This window comes from Amphiura filiformis, chromosome 13 (genome assembly GCF_039555335.1).
Source record: "Amphiura filiformis chromosome 13, Afil_fr2py, whole genome shotgun sequence".
Taxonomy (NCBI): domain Eukaryota; kingdom Metazoa; phylum Echinodermata; class Ophiuroidea; order Amphilepidida; family Amphiuridae; genus Amphiura; species Amphiura filiformis.
In genome coordinates, this window is record NC_092640.1 from 10,628,257 (window position 1) to 10,643,187 (window position 14,931).

Sequence of the window (14,931 nt, forward strand, 5' to 3'; positions counted from 1 at the left end):
CGTCAAATATTCTAGCCACAACTTATTCAAGTCACAATTAAAATTATATGCTTTTATTTTAGATTTTAAAGAAACTACATTATTATTAAACTCTAATTTTAGGTTACACAACATTATTTTAATGAACATGAAAAATGTTGAAGACGGAAATTGAAGCAGACATGAGGAACATAGAAACCACCCAATTATAAGTTATCTTGCAGTGTTACAGACTAAATGCTGGTATACATGCTGCTAACTGGGTTAACTCGCAAGTTGTCTGGACTTTTTTGTGATAATAAGCAATACTTACCGAATAAGTTTCGAATTCCATTATGCAGCCTCATGCCAAATTAAGGAACAAATTGACAGGTCCTGGGAGGGGTTCCATCCTACATGTGGAACTTAACTTCTGAGATGACCCGCATCAGCATGATCAGAAAGAATATATCAATTTTTTTTCGCTATAAGTTATGAGAAATTGCATCATTAAGGGGGTAATGGGATGGGGGGCAAAGAGAGGAACAAAATCCAAGCATATTCCAATCTTAATAATAATTTGTTTTTTCTTCAAAGGTCTCGAAAATTTGAATATTTTGATGCAATCCAGCCGGAAGCATCGTAGGTATTGTGGGAGGGATGTGTGTGGGTGGTGGTGGTTTTTTTGGGGGGGGGCTGGGGTGCGGGATGTGAAGTGCGTAGTGCCGGGGTGTTAGGGTGGGTGTGATATGTGAGTGGGTGTCGGTGTGTTATTGTTGTTAGTAGTACATTATTATACGTATTGTTACCTTTAATTTTGAAATACAAATTACAGTTATATCTTTTCAACCGTTAATTAAAATCGGATTGTTTTTATGTTTATATTAAGTCTAGTTAAGGTGATGATTGTGATAAAAGGTAATTTATATTTTATATCAAAATATAACTGTACCAGGGAACGGATATTGTTTCATAAATTATGGACAGCGTATAATGCAGCTAAATCCAAAAAGATAGGATAACGCGTTGTGTTGTATGTTTGATCAAACTCATAAAAAATGTACAATCGATCAGGTCTTTAGCTAACTGTTGTTTCAGGTTAAATGAGTCACATAAAGGCTGGTGTAATTAAACGATTTTTGTTAATAGCGAACCATACTATTGATATTTTCCATTTTATGCATTGTAAACAATCATTACAAAAACCATGTCAACGGAGAAGCCTTGTTGTTATAATGTTGAAGCGGTATACCTTTTTATAGCGTTCCATTTCATGGCGTGAAGGCAGGGTGTCCTTGCCTTAATTTGCGTAAGGAAAAAACCCGCACATTTATTTCAAGTAAGTTTTACACTGACAGTTTCAAAACAACCGTTTTCAATATAATTTAATCGGATGATAATTTTCTAGCTCAAGTGGCAGTTGAATTTATGAGAATTTTTTTAATCATCCTATAACCCCCCCCCCCCCGCACAAAAAAAATGAATGCTGCCGCCATTGTATTGACATGCACCCATATAGATAAACCCAAACAAAGTACTCCGTCCTTTGGAGGGGACGATAAGCGGTCGGTCCCGTGTACAGAGAGCCACCCAGCAAACACAAAAATGTGTTTAAAACGTTTTAAACAAGTTATATTTTGGCGTTTGGTTTAGGCAAAAACGTTTTAATAACATTAAATGTCGGGTTATATAATATAAAGGTCATGTAAACGTTATAAAACGTTTCGTAAGAAAATACACTACAAAAATATTTTTAAAATGTTTTCAAAATGTTATTGTAAAATATTGTTTGCAAACATTTTTTGTCAAATATTTTGTCAACACTTAAATAACATTATGTTAAAATATTTGCAGTACCCTTTATATACCCTTTATATAACCCGACATTTAAACGTTTTCTGACAACCTTTTACCACCTTTTGCGAATGATGTCGAAAACGTTTTGTGTTTGCTGGGCATACATGTTACATGTACATCTTCAATAAAGGCTTTCTTGGGTTATCCAGGGTTGTCAAAACCCGAACAAATATCAAATCAAAAATAATCAGAAAAATATCCTGTCCGGGTAACGCAACAACCCCCTCCCCACGAAAAATAAATGCTGTCGCCATTGTATTTGCGCCCCAGATATGCACCCATGATTCGGATCAAGATAAAGCATGCAGGTAGACCCAAACAAAACTTTTAAGCTTGCAGATCACGTTTTCCATTAATTTCACCCAAAATCCCAAATTCGTAGGCGCTGTACTTTTCATTTATTGAATTAAAATCAAGTTTTGTATACTATTTATTTATAATAATCCTGGCTTAGCATACTTTTAAAGTACCAGAGGTCATATTCACAAGTGCATTATTTCCCTTAACTTGCCCTTAAAGCCATATTGTAACGTTTCCATCAAATTTAATTTTGTTATTCTTTACCCAAATTGCTGAAATAATATTAGTGTAATAATTGTCATTGACCATTTTAAGCTGAAATAACGATGTAAAGTGACAGAACCCCACTGGCTACTTTTTAAGTATTTTGTCCGTTTAACGTGGAGTTATATGGGGGACTTAATGTCGTATTAGACGACTTTGTCAAATCACTATATACAATCACAACGAATTTGACTGATTCCATTTAGGTGTATGCTGGGACATGCGTAAACAATACAAACAGAGCAAAAAATCAGGTTTGAACAAAATCAACACAGAATTATAAGTAAATTCATTACGAACAAAAAGTGATTTCGTAAGCTTAACTTACGGTGTTCCCTCTTACAATATTCTCCTTTACACTTAACCTCAAATTCTACCATTCACCCCAACCACCTCACATGTACCAACTTTCTGGAGACTTTTTCTTTGTTTATTTTTCTTACTTTTCTTTTCACTGTGTGATATAGCTTTCAAAGGAAAAATGTAAAGAACAAGTACTGATTTTGGATGGACAAAACAATATTGTGTAAAATACACATACATTGCAACAAAAAAAAGCAACCACATATAACTAAGAAAGCAAAATGTTAGCACCATAATGAATGTGACCCTTACTGTAAGTAAAGTCCCTCACTTAAGATATGTGTTGCACTTAAAGTGTATAAGTGTCGTTATGGTAGCCAATCGAGCAGGAAAATTAAAATTAAGTTTTGCCCCAAAACTTAACAAACAAGCCCAAACTATCATGAACTTGAAGTATGTTACCGGTAATGTTGCCATGCACCCACTATTAGTTTATCACCGTGGGAAGTATAAGAACTATTCACCTTACACAAAATTGTGCCTCCAGCCTGGATCAAACACGATCTAGAGCAAACCTGTCTTCACAACTAAAAACGCAGTAACTGCCTTCTTATCACAAGTAGATGTTGTCTTTTACAGCTTTTTACTTTTGGAGCACACTGGTCCAACAAAATATTCTGCAACCCAAATAAGAATTTGGTATCTGGTAAGGGTATTCCATTTTAACGTTTAAGAGCGGACTCAAAAATATCTGTCTCCCAAATAAGAACATCTGCTATGTTTCTTGTAGATATCATTTTGAATTTAAGAACGTGCTATTTCAAACATACCTGTTCTGCAAAGTAAAAGGGGCAGTCCCTGCTACGTTCTGCAAAGTAAAAGGGGCAGTCCCTGCTACGTTAGCATGCGTAGTTAGAGATACTGCCTATTAAAGGAGTATTTCGTGATCCTAGCATCCTCTTTTATGACATTTTTCAGTACATATCCACGTAAAAAGCGTATTCCCAAAATTTCAGTTGATTCCGATTTTGCGTTTGCGAGTTATGCATGATTATGTGTATTACACTGCTCCATAGACAATACGTTGTAATTTCGTTCTGGTGCACCAGAACGAAATTCAAATTTCGCGATATTTTTGCTAAACGAATTAATCTGCAAGAAATATTTTGTACATAAACATTATGTAGCCAGAGTATTCCAGTAATATAAAAATCTCAACTTTTTTTGAGAAAAGTGGGGGGATGAGGCTGTGGATCACGAAATGCCCTTTTAACTTCAAGAAAATACTATTAATTCGAAACTACCATGTCTACCCAAAACGACTTTTGCTGGGTATTTACTTATAGGTACTTTTAGTATTGTATTTTAACTTGGAGAGCAGTTAAAGCCGTAATGTATGATTTCCGTCAAATTTTAGTTTTGTTATTCTTTACACAAAATGCTGAAATAATATTTTCAGGAAGATTTTCATTCCATTTAAAGCTAAAAAACAAGGGGAAGTGAAAGAAACCCCGCCATACCCACTGGCTATATATTTGGTCGTTTAATAGGATGGAGCTCTATGGCGGACATGACTTAGTGTCAAAATTGCTCCGTTGACTACAAACACAACAAATTGCTGATTTCATTTAGATGTAAGTTGGGACATGTGTAGGCCTAAGCATTACAAATATGCCAAAAAATCAGGTTTGAAAAAAAAAAACCACACCTAATTTCATGTTATAAGATCGTACATTATGGCTTTGATTCAAATATAGGTCTCCCAAGTAAGAAAAGGCAGTATTATGTAACGTTACTTAATAGAGATACTGCCTTTTAACTTGAGAAGGCAAACATACAATCCATGTCACTGTTAGTCGCCCCTACATAGTATGTCATCGTTCATGTACTTTGCATAGTGTATGTATTTATAACACCTCGCATCAGATTGCGGCAAATCATTCGAGTATGGTGTTGAAGACATGATCACATTTCTCATATAAAACACCTACATGTAATGAGGTGTTATTGCTATGATTGCAATTATTGTCATACCTCAGAGATTTGATATAAATTGGTACAAACTTGTCAACAATTGGCTCATTAGATTCAATTCTTAGCGTTTTTTAATCCTTCACTGACAAGTTCAACAAATATGATAAACAATATGATTTGAATAGGCCTACATTGCAATGGTATGTTACCATCAATAAACATGAAAAACCGTGTACTTATGTGAGAGTACATATTTGCATTGTTACTGTCCCATTTCCTTTCAAAAATTAACAGATAAGCAAATGGTAATTCAACGCCAGTATTTGAGGTATAGATTTCGAACATATGAAAATCGGTACTCCATAGAATTTAATACTGTGCACCAAAGTTAGAATACGGAAGTTTCAGACAAATGTTGATGTTTTTTGTCATCAAATTCACAACTTGATGCAGTCTCGAAAATTGGAAAATCTACTGACTATTTTTTTAAATTTTCGTACAAAACTTTATACTTGGTATCTATGCACCAAAGTTGGAACACATAACCGATATTATATACTCATTCAGACAAAAAAGTGAAAAATGTACACAATTGTACTTCAAGTTAAAAATGTTAAAAATGTACACAATTGTACTTCAAGTTAGGCCTGTTTGGTTTTGAAACAACTGATAATTTGCTGTCATCGTCGTGCTCTTCGCACAATGGTGATATCAGCCTCGTTTAGTCGCGCTGGGTCACAAGTCATTTTAGAACGTGCATCTTTCAGTAAACGAGCATGTGCGGTGACAGAGACGCAATGGGTATTCATTAGCACTCACGTTAATGTGCTTTATGTGTCTGTTTATACCGAAATCAAACAAGGCAAAAAATGCTCAAACAACCGAAATTGATTTATGTCTCAACTCGAGCGAAAATACAAACATTACAACTGTGTTCTAAGTATGTACTCAGAATGGAAATAAAAGATACATTAGCAAACTTGGTCAGAGCAGGACAGAGTGAAGAGACTATATTTCCATTTTAAATATATTGTCCGTGATAGTGTTTGGTAAGATACATCAACATCATTAAGAAGTTACGTAAGACAGTGAATTCCTTTCAATTACAAGGTCTGCAATTTGTTTTTAAAATCTTCGGCATCAGATCAGGCATTTTGTATCATGCGATTGCGACAATCAAGATATATAAAATGGTTATCAGATTCTTTATCATTAACATAATTATATAAATAAGTAAAATGCGACTTACTAAGTCGACTTACTAAGTAAGAGATGGCCAGCAAACACAAAACGTTTTCGACATCATTCGCAAAAGGTTAGAAAAGGTTGCCGGAAATGTTTTGTTGGTTATATAAAGGGTATATAGAGTATATAACGTTTACATAACATTTAAAAGCAGTTTTGATAACTGCATGAACGCAAATAAATGTGTTGACAAAATATTTGGTACGAAATGTTTACACAAATAATTTTACAATAACATTTTAAAATCTTTTTAATAATATTGTTGTAGAGAGTATTCGTACAAACGTTTCACGACCTTTATATAACCCGACATTTAATGTTAGATGTTTTAACCAAAATCAAAACCAAAAAGGTAACCGGTTTAAAATGGTTTAAAAACGTATTGTCTTTGCTGGGGCCTACCAATACCAAGATTTTCCGAGATGAAACGGTCGCATCAAATTATAACTTAATAACTTTATATAACGTAACACTCTCTTCCAATATCCTCACATGACCTATAGAAAAAATTCGTTTCTACAGTCCACTGATGTCCCTCATTAGTTTAGGTTCATCATAGGTTCATCACAATTAGCAACAAATTTCGAACATGCTGGATATCGGTGTGACCTCTCTGACCACGATTCTGTCTCAACACGGTCGGATTCCTCATGCGCTAATACAAGGATCCCGGTAAAATGATATTAAATGGCGTTGATCCCAAAATCATAGATCTCAATAATGTATATTTTGTAAAATACTGTTTTTTAATTCGGAGGAAATATAATCATGTATGGACCCAGAGTGGTGACCCTGAGTCATAACCCCATGTTTAATTATCATTGTGTTTCCCCATCAGATCTATACTGAAGGAGTAGGTCTATTGGAAATCATTACTAGTAAATGCTGGTACAATAATATATGGGAATGCCTATAATAGGTTCAGCCCATGCGGAGACTAGCACACAAGTGCTCAGAAAATCTGTCTTTTTAAAAAAAATTTCAAAACATTTTACCTTAGTTCAAACTCAAGTGTCCATTTAAATTATTAGACCGCATATCGAATATAAGATAATGATATCGAGGCAGTGTATTAAGGATTCAACATTAGGAGATGAGTACCGTATACATATTGGGCGGGACTGAATTAACGATTATCTTGGTTGAGGTCGATATGCATGGGAAAATAAAGTTGCAGTTCAAAAATAAACACACACAAAAAAAAAACAGCATTACGTTGAGAACGTCTTGATATCGATAGAGTATCATGGAAAAGGTGAAAAAAAAAACCCGCCAGACATTAATGATGAAAGCAGGGTTGGCAATTTAAGGGGTCCATGACCCCTTATTTTGTGCTTGGACCCCTTAAAATTACAATATTTTAAGAAAAGATATATGGGCCCCTAAATTTGCTATTTTGGACCCCTCCCCATCCCTGGATGAAAGTTTTTAATTATACACAAAGTCGAAATAAAATCAACAATTCTCTATTTCTCAAACACCCAACCCCCCCACACACACACCCCCCCCTCATATTTGTTGGTGTTCAAAAATACAACATATGAAATCTTATACACATATATAGTTAATTGGTTAGATATATTAAAAAAATAAATAAAACATAGATATAATGGTCTTCCACATAGCAATTTGTTAACACAAATAATCCAATACAAATAGTGTAGTGTACAACTATTTAAAGGCTTTTCTGGTATATTTTAAACTACAAAAGCACAATTTCTTTAAAAGCCTCTGTTAAAAGCTTTTCATACACATATCATATTACTCAATGCATGGTATACATTACTACAATGATAAAAGAATAAGTATGCCAACATACCTGACGGTATACAATGTACAAGGTAGAGCGAGATAATGTAGAAAAAAGGCGACATGGTTAGTTGGTGTTACACTTCCACTTTCTCGACACCATTTAGATGTATGGAGTAATATCCAAGGAATATATACACATGATATCAATCTATCAGGAAAGCGATGTGCTTAACTCAAGTCGCCGCTTCCAAAGTAACATCGTCTTGAAGAAAGTAAATAAATTTCCAATTCGAATGATGAAGAAAAAATATTGAATGAAGCCAAGTTGTAGCTAAATGTGTATTCGACAAGTAATATTGAGTGAAGTTGAGGCGTGAGAAGTTGTTACATGTATGAATCGACTGCCAAAATCTAATCCTCTAGATCGATTGGTCTAAGTGCCTGGTCGACGTCCGGCGGGCGTCGGTCTGTGTGTTCGTTACGTTTCACGTTCAGGCTGGTAGTACACAAGTAATTCGTACGGAGCGTAAGTGTGAGCGCCACGTGAGGAGGAGAATGTAAAACAAGTGAACTCCCTAAGTTACTCGTTGTTTATCTATATATATATGATAGCAAATTGCATCAACGGAGCGAGAATAAATCGATTTAAAAAGGGAATTCAGAAGCAAAAAGTAGTGTGCAGACAATGGTATAATGTGAGTTTTTCTCGGCTTCTTTAATTTAGTTGGGCGGATTTTGAAAACTAGTGGACCTATCATTTTTTTTTTTTTTTTTTGATCAGGAAAGTACAAAGATTAACCTACTTTTTTGCTCGCTTAGCATAAACATTTTTTTTTTACCCGAAACACTCGCAAAGTGGATCGACATTAAATGTTTTGGACATGATAGAGCAGTTATATCTGTGGTGCAAGTGTGTGGTATCTGTAAATTATCAATTTTAATACATACTATAGAAAATAGTTTTTAAGTATACACAGGCAATTCTAATTATACATTAAAAAAGACATTTTCATGAAAAAAAACATGCAGTTGTGCTATCGTCGGCATAAAAATATTTTACATTCTTTTAGTGTATGATTAATTGCGATGATTTAGTATTAATAGATAACAATTTTTAAAATGTCATCTTCAGTAGATAGCAATTTAATTTCAATATTTTGAATAGATAGCAACCATATACAGTAAAATTAATGTCAATTCTGATATTTTTAATGAGAGATAAACTTTGTTCTCTCAATCCAGCAGATGTAGGCTATGTGTGATAGTTTTGAATTCAGTACATGACAGTGGCTTAGTTGCTTCAGTTAAAATAACAAACTTGAACGATGTATTAGGCCTACGACCTACGTTATTACTGTAGATGACTAATTGTGCCATCTACAGTAATTTTATGATAACTATTTTAGTAGATAGCAATAATGATATCTTCGTTAGAATGTGATTTTAATAAATCATATTCATGCAGTAGACATCAATGTAATACCGTCAAATAATAGTACTTGTACATTATCTTCAGTATATAGCAACTGTATAATATCTTCAGTAGATAGTAGTTAGTACAAATAGTAGTACAATTATCTTCAGTAGATAGCAACTATGCAATATCTTCAGTAGATAGCAACTATGCAATATCTTCAGTAGCAGTAGATAGCAGTTGTACAATATCTTCAGCATATAGTAATTGTGTAACTATCTTCAGTAGATAGCAGTTGTGTAATATCTTCAGCATATAGCAATTGTGTAACTATCTTCAGTAGATAGCAGTTATACAATATCTTCAGCATATAGCAATTGTGTAACTATCTTAGCAGATAGCAGTTGTGCAATATCTTCAGCATATAGTAATTGTGTAACTATCTTCAGTAGACAGCAGTTGTACAATATCTTCATCATATAGCAATTGTGTAACTATCTTAGCAGATAGCAGTTGTGCAATATCTTCAGCATATAGTAATTGTGTAACTATCTTCAGTAGATAGCAGTTGTGCAATATCTTCAGCATATAGTAATTGTGTAACTATCTTAGCAGATAGCAGTTGTACAATATCTTCAGCATATAGCAATTGTGTAACTATCTTAGCAGATAGCAGTTGTGCAATATCTTCAGCATATATAGTAATTGTGTAACTATCTTCAGTAGATAGCAGTTGTACAATATCTTCAGCATATAGCAATTGTGTAACTATCTTCAGTAGATAGCAGTTGTACAATATCTTCAGCATATAGCAATTGTGTAACTATCTTCAGTAGATAGCAGTTGTGTAATATCTTCAGCATATAGCAATTGTGTAACTATCTTCAGTAGATAGCAGTTGTGCAATATTTTCAGAAGATAGCAGTTGTGCGATATCTTCAGCATATAGCAATTGTGTAACTATCTTCAGTACAGGCGGCGGATGACATGATCGAGCTGGCAACTCGTGAAACCGCCCGGCCGTATGGCATTTACCAATATACTCGGTTAGGTTTGTGAGGTTCATTATGGAACCCCAACGGTTTTAGCTTGTATTTATATTATTTATCAACATAGGCCTATTTGTTTGTGATATTTCAAGCGTTTTAAAATTTCAAAATAATCCCATTCAATTACACGGTTGACGATGAAAATTTACTGGATTTAGAGAATGCAATGCGGCCACCACCTGCTTCAGTAGACAGCAGTTGTGAAATATCTTCAGCATTATAGCAATTGTGTAACTATCTTCAGTAGATAGTAATTATGCAATATCTTCAGTATATAGATAGCAGTTGTGCGATATCTTCAGCATATAGCAATTATGCAATACCGTAAACGTTCGCCTAATGGCGCGCCTGGGATCCTTTGCCTGGGGTGAGTTTTATGTATAAATACAGAGCTCCCTCCTCTAAAAATCCCAACAAGAATTAAGGATTTTTATGGCAGGGCACTTTTACTTTGTGTCTAAAATTCCAGTTATGCCAAGGGAGCCCATAGCGCCATTAGGCGAACTTTTACGGTATCTTCAGTAGATAGCAGTTCTGCAATATCTTCAGCATATAGCAATTGTGATCTTCAGTAGATAGCATTTGTGCAATATCTTCAGCATATAGCAATTGTGTAACTATCTTCAGTAGATAGCAGTTGTGCAATATCTTCAGCAATATAGCAATTGTGTAACTATCTTCAGTAGATAGCATTTGTGCAATATCTTCAGCATATAGCAATTGTGTAACTATCTTCAGTAGATAGCAGTTGTGCAATATCTTCAGCATAATTGTGTAACTATCTTCAGTAGATAGCAGTTGTGCAATATCTTCAGCATAATTGTAGCAATTGTGTAACTGTCCTCAGTAGATAACAATTGTGCAATATCTTCAGCAGATAGTAATTGTGTGATATCTTCAGTAGATAGCAGTAGTGCAAGATCTTCAGCAAATAGCAATTGTGTGATATCTTCAGTGAATAGCAGTAGTGAAATATCTTTAGACAGTAGAATAGTGCAATATCTTCAGTAGATAGAAATTGTGCTATCCTTATTAGACAGCAATCGTGCTATTTTTTCAGTAGATAACAATGTGTAACATTTTTAGTAGATACAATAATTATTTGTGCTGATATCTTCAATAGATATCAGTTGTGCAATATCTTCAGCAATTATGCAATATCTTCATTAGATAGCATTCGTATTGTGTAACTATCTTCAGTAGATAGCAGGTGTGCAATATTTTCAGTAGATAGCAGTTGTGTAAGACAACAGCAGTGCAATATCTTCAGTAGGTAGCAATAATTGTGCTATATCCTTATTAGACAGCAAAGGTGCAATTTTTTTAGTAGATAGCAATTGTGCAATATCTTCAGTAGATAGCAATTGTGCAGATATTTTCAGTAGATAGCAGTAGTGCAATATCTACAGTAGATAGCAATTGTACAATATCTACAGTAGATAGCAACTGTGCAATATCTTCATTAGACAGTACGGTACTTGTGCTATATCTGCAGTAGATAGCAGTTGTGCAATATTTTCAGCAGATAGTAGTTGTGCAATAGCTTCAGTATAATTATAATAGTTATGCAATATCTTCAGTAGATAGCAGGTGTGCAATATTTTCAGTAGATAGCAGTTGTGTAAGACAACAGCAGTGCAATATCTTCAGTAGGTAGCAATAATTGTGCTATATCCTTATTAGACAGCAAAGGTGCAATTTTTTTAGTAGATAGCAATTGTGCAATATCTTCAGTAGATAGCAATTGTGCAGATATTTTCAGATATTTTCAGTAGATAGCAGTAGTGCAATATCTACAGTAGATAGCAATTGTACAATATCTACAGTAGATAGCAACTGTGCAATATCTTCATTAGACAGTACGGTACTTGTGCTATATCTGCAGTAGATAGCAGTTGTGCAATATTTTCAGCAGATAGTAGTTGTGCAATAGCTTCAGTATAATTATAATAGTTATGCAATATCTGCAGTAGATAGCAATTGTGCGATATCTTTAGTAGATACCAATTGTGCAATATCTTCAGCAGACAGTAGTAGTGCAATATCTTCAGTAGATACCGGTACCAATTGTGCTATCCTTATTAGACAGCAATTGTGCTATATCTTCAGTAGATAACCACTGTGCTGATATCTTCAGTAGATAGGAGTAGTGTAATATCTTCAGCATATAGTAATTGTGCAATATCTTCAGTAGATAGCAGCAGGAAATATCTTCAGTAGATAGCAGTAGTGCAATATCTACAGTAGATAGTAGTTGTACAATATCTACAGTAGGTAGCAACTGTGCAATATCTTCAGTGGATAGCAATAGTGAAATATCTTCAGTAGATCATAGCAATTGTTAAATATCTTCAGTAGATAGCAATTGTGCATTATCTTCAGCAAATAATTGTGCGCGTATACACGTTACCTCACAGATCTTAAATATTTAAAATCTGTGGTTATCTTCAGTAGATAGCAGTTTTGCAATATCTTCAGTAGATACCAATTGTACAATATTTTCAGTATTATAATATCCTTTTTACCACTACTAGGCTATGTTCATACAGAGTTTATTCACTTTTTATTACAAAGTATTTTTTTATAAATTTCAAATAGTTCTAAGTTGTAGGTTCTCATCATGCTCATGTGGATTACTGATGGTACCTGAAATGAAGTTAGCTATCTTCGAGCAATATCCTGATAAAAGTTTGATAAAAATAATGCTCACCTTTGCGTCAAGCCATATAATACTTGGGACTTGCAGTGCTTTGGGTTAAAACTTCACCATTAATATTCTCCTGAGTGCTCCTGGTACCATTAATGATGCAAAATGTTGTATTAATACACTTCTCGGAAAACGAGCAACATGCTCTTTTTAAAGAGTTTGTACACGTTATACACTTTAAAAAGTGTATAAAGTGTCTTACATGCATCTAAAGGATGATCTAATGGACTTCTTTACCGTAGCTTATTGCCATAAAACGTTATGCATGCGATCGTACCTACAAAATTTGAAGGACTGGTTTTCATAATAAAAAAACTAGATCGATTTGTCGTAAATGGCACGAGTTTTAAGTTGCTTGATTTTAATACTTTCCAAGAAAGTATTATACTCTTTTTACAATTACTTTTATAACATACCAAAGCAATGGCATTAGAAAATGACCAAAGTTGGCGAAAAACGGCTAAAATTGATAACAATTTTTACAATGTTGCAGAAAAGGGTCAAAGACGCTGGACTGTATTATTATGCTTACCGTGCTGGCACGGAAGTGATCAGGCTTTGGGCCATGCCTTAAAAGTTCTAATCCCAATCCCATCTGCAAGTTAAGAAGCTTTAAGACAGCTACCATAAAATGGGGTAACTTTAAATTTGGGCACTTTTCAGAATTTTTAAACCACTACTTCCAAACAAAACCAATTATATTTCTAATTATCTCTTTTTTATGATATTAGGGTTCCCTTCTACACTTTGAAGTTGAAAAAGATTTTTTAATAATTTCCTAAGGGTGTCCTAGGGGTTAAAAATAGCCTGACCAAAGTTACCCCGCATTTGGGGCAACTTTGGTCAGAGTATTACATTCCATGAAGAAAAAAAAAAGATCTTCGCTGTATATGGGCAATGGGCAAGTTGTTGTTTTTTGTGACATTTGACTCCTTGCAAAATCACTCAAGCACACATCCTTGCTCACAAATATCGATTTTTATTTTTTCTGAAAAAAGTGTAAAAAAATGCTCATTTTTGGTCAAAAGTCCTGATTTTTTCGTAAATTTCGAGGAAATTGGACATGAGCGACTATAATTTCTTCCAAATATATTTCTTAACAAATTGACACCAAATATGACTAAAAACAATACCGTAGAAACCCGTCTATAAGGAATAGAAGCGACTGTGATGATAGCATATTTCACGCTAGCGCCCTCCACAATATTATATCATTATGGAATTTGAGCAAATCATTTACCGACACAAGCAGGTATACAATGTATTATTTTATCTTTCTTTCGCATCTCACGAGCATAGCTCACTTGGCAAGGCATAAGACTTTGGTTCTTTAGATCGGAAGATGGTGAGTTCGAGCCTCATCACGGTCACACAAACTTTTATAAACAAAATATTGTTCAAACTTTTCATTTATATTTTCTTGCATTTTCTAAAGACTCCTTTCGTGATCATTTTTTTTCATATTTAGTTTAATTTATTCTATTGTTTTTCTTTTATTGTTTCTTTTCTTTGTCTTTTTTTCTTGTTTAATTTTATTTTTCTTTATTTTCTTTGATTCATATAATATTGGCAGGATAAGGAGAGGAGGGAACTAAAGACCCATTCAGTGATTTGCTCATCCGGACGATCGTAAAAATCATCAAAATTCACCTTTGTCATTGTCATAGATGTGGTAACATAGCCTGCTAGTGGTTCAGCAGAAAACCGTGTGACACATAATATACATTTGGCTACATTTTATTATACGATAAATACGAATTTATTAAACATGGTAACAAATATTCTCTATCAGATCGGTTATACGATGGAACTGGTAGGCATAGGCCTATTATAAATTCGGGATATTAAATATCTTCCTGACGAGACAGATCTGCGCATGTGGTCAAAGACGATTCCTTACTAGCCACAGACCGTCCGCTGGAATTAGTTGAATCGCTATGGCTGTTGGTCGGACCTCTCATCTCTCCACATCGATTGTGACCTATCCCCGACATTGCCCTTATGAACTCACATCCTCCTGTTTTATTCAATACGCTGGCGAAGTTACGTAATAATCGGATTAACTACCATAGCAATAGGTGAAAACAATTTTTGAATATACCGCGTTA

General features: G+C 34.3%; 1 protein-coding gene across 2 annotated transcripts in view; it reads right to left on the reverse strand.

The window, feature by feature from the left end:
• LOC140167994 (uncharacterized) overlaps positions 1-8,164 on the reverse strand; it is a 122,683-nt gene extending 114,519 nt beyond the window's left edge. For both annotated transcript variants that reach the window (XM_072191304.1, XM_072191303.1), the window contains exon 1: positions 7,721-8,164. In XM_072191304.1, the coding sequence (XP_072047405.1) occupies positions 7,721-7,775 (55 nt within the window). In that variant the 5' untranslated portion in view covers positions 7,776-8,164. The remainder of the gene's footprint in view (positions 1-7,720) is intronic.
• Between the last annotated feature and the right edge of the window lie 6,767 nt (positions 8,165-14,931).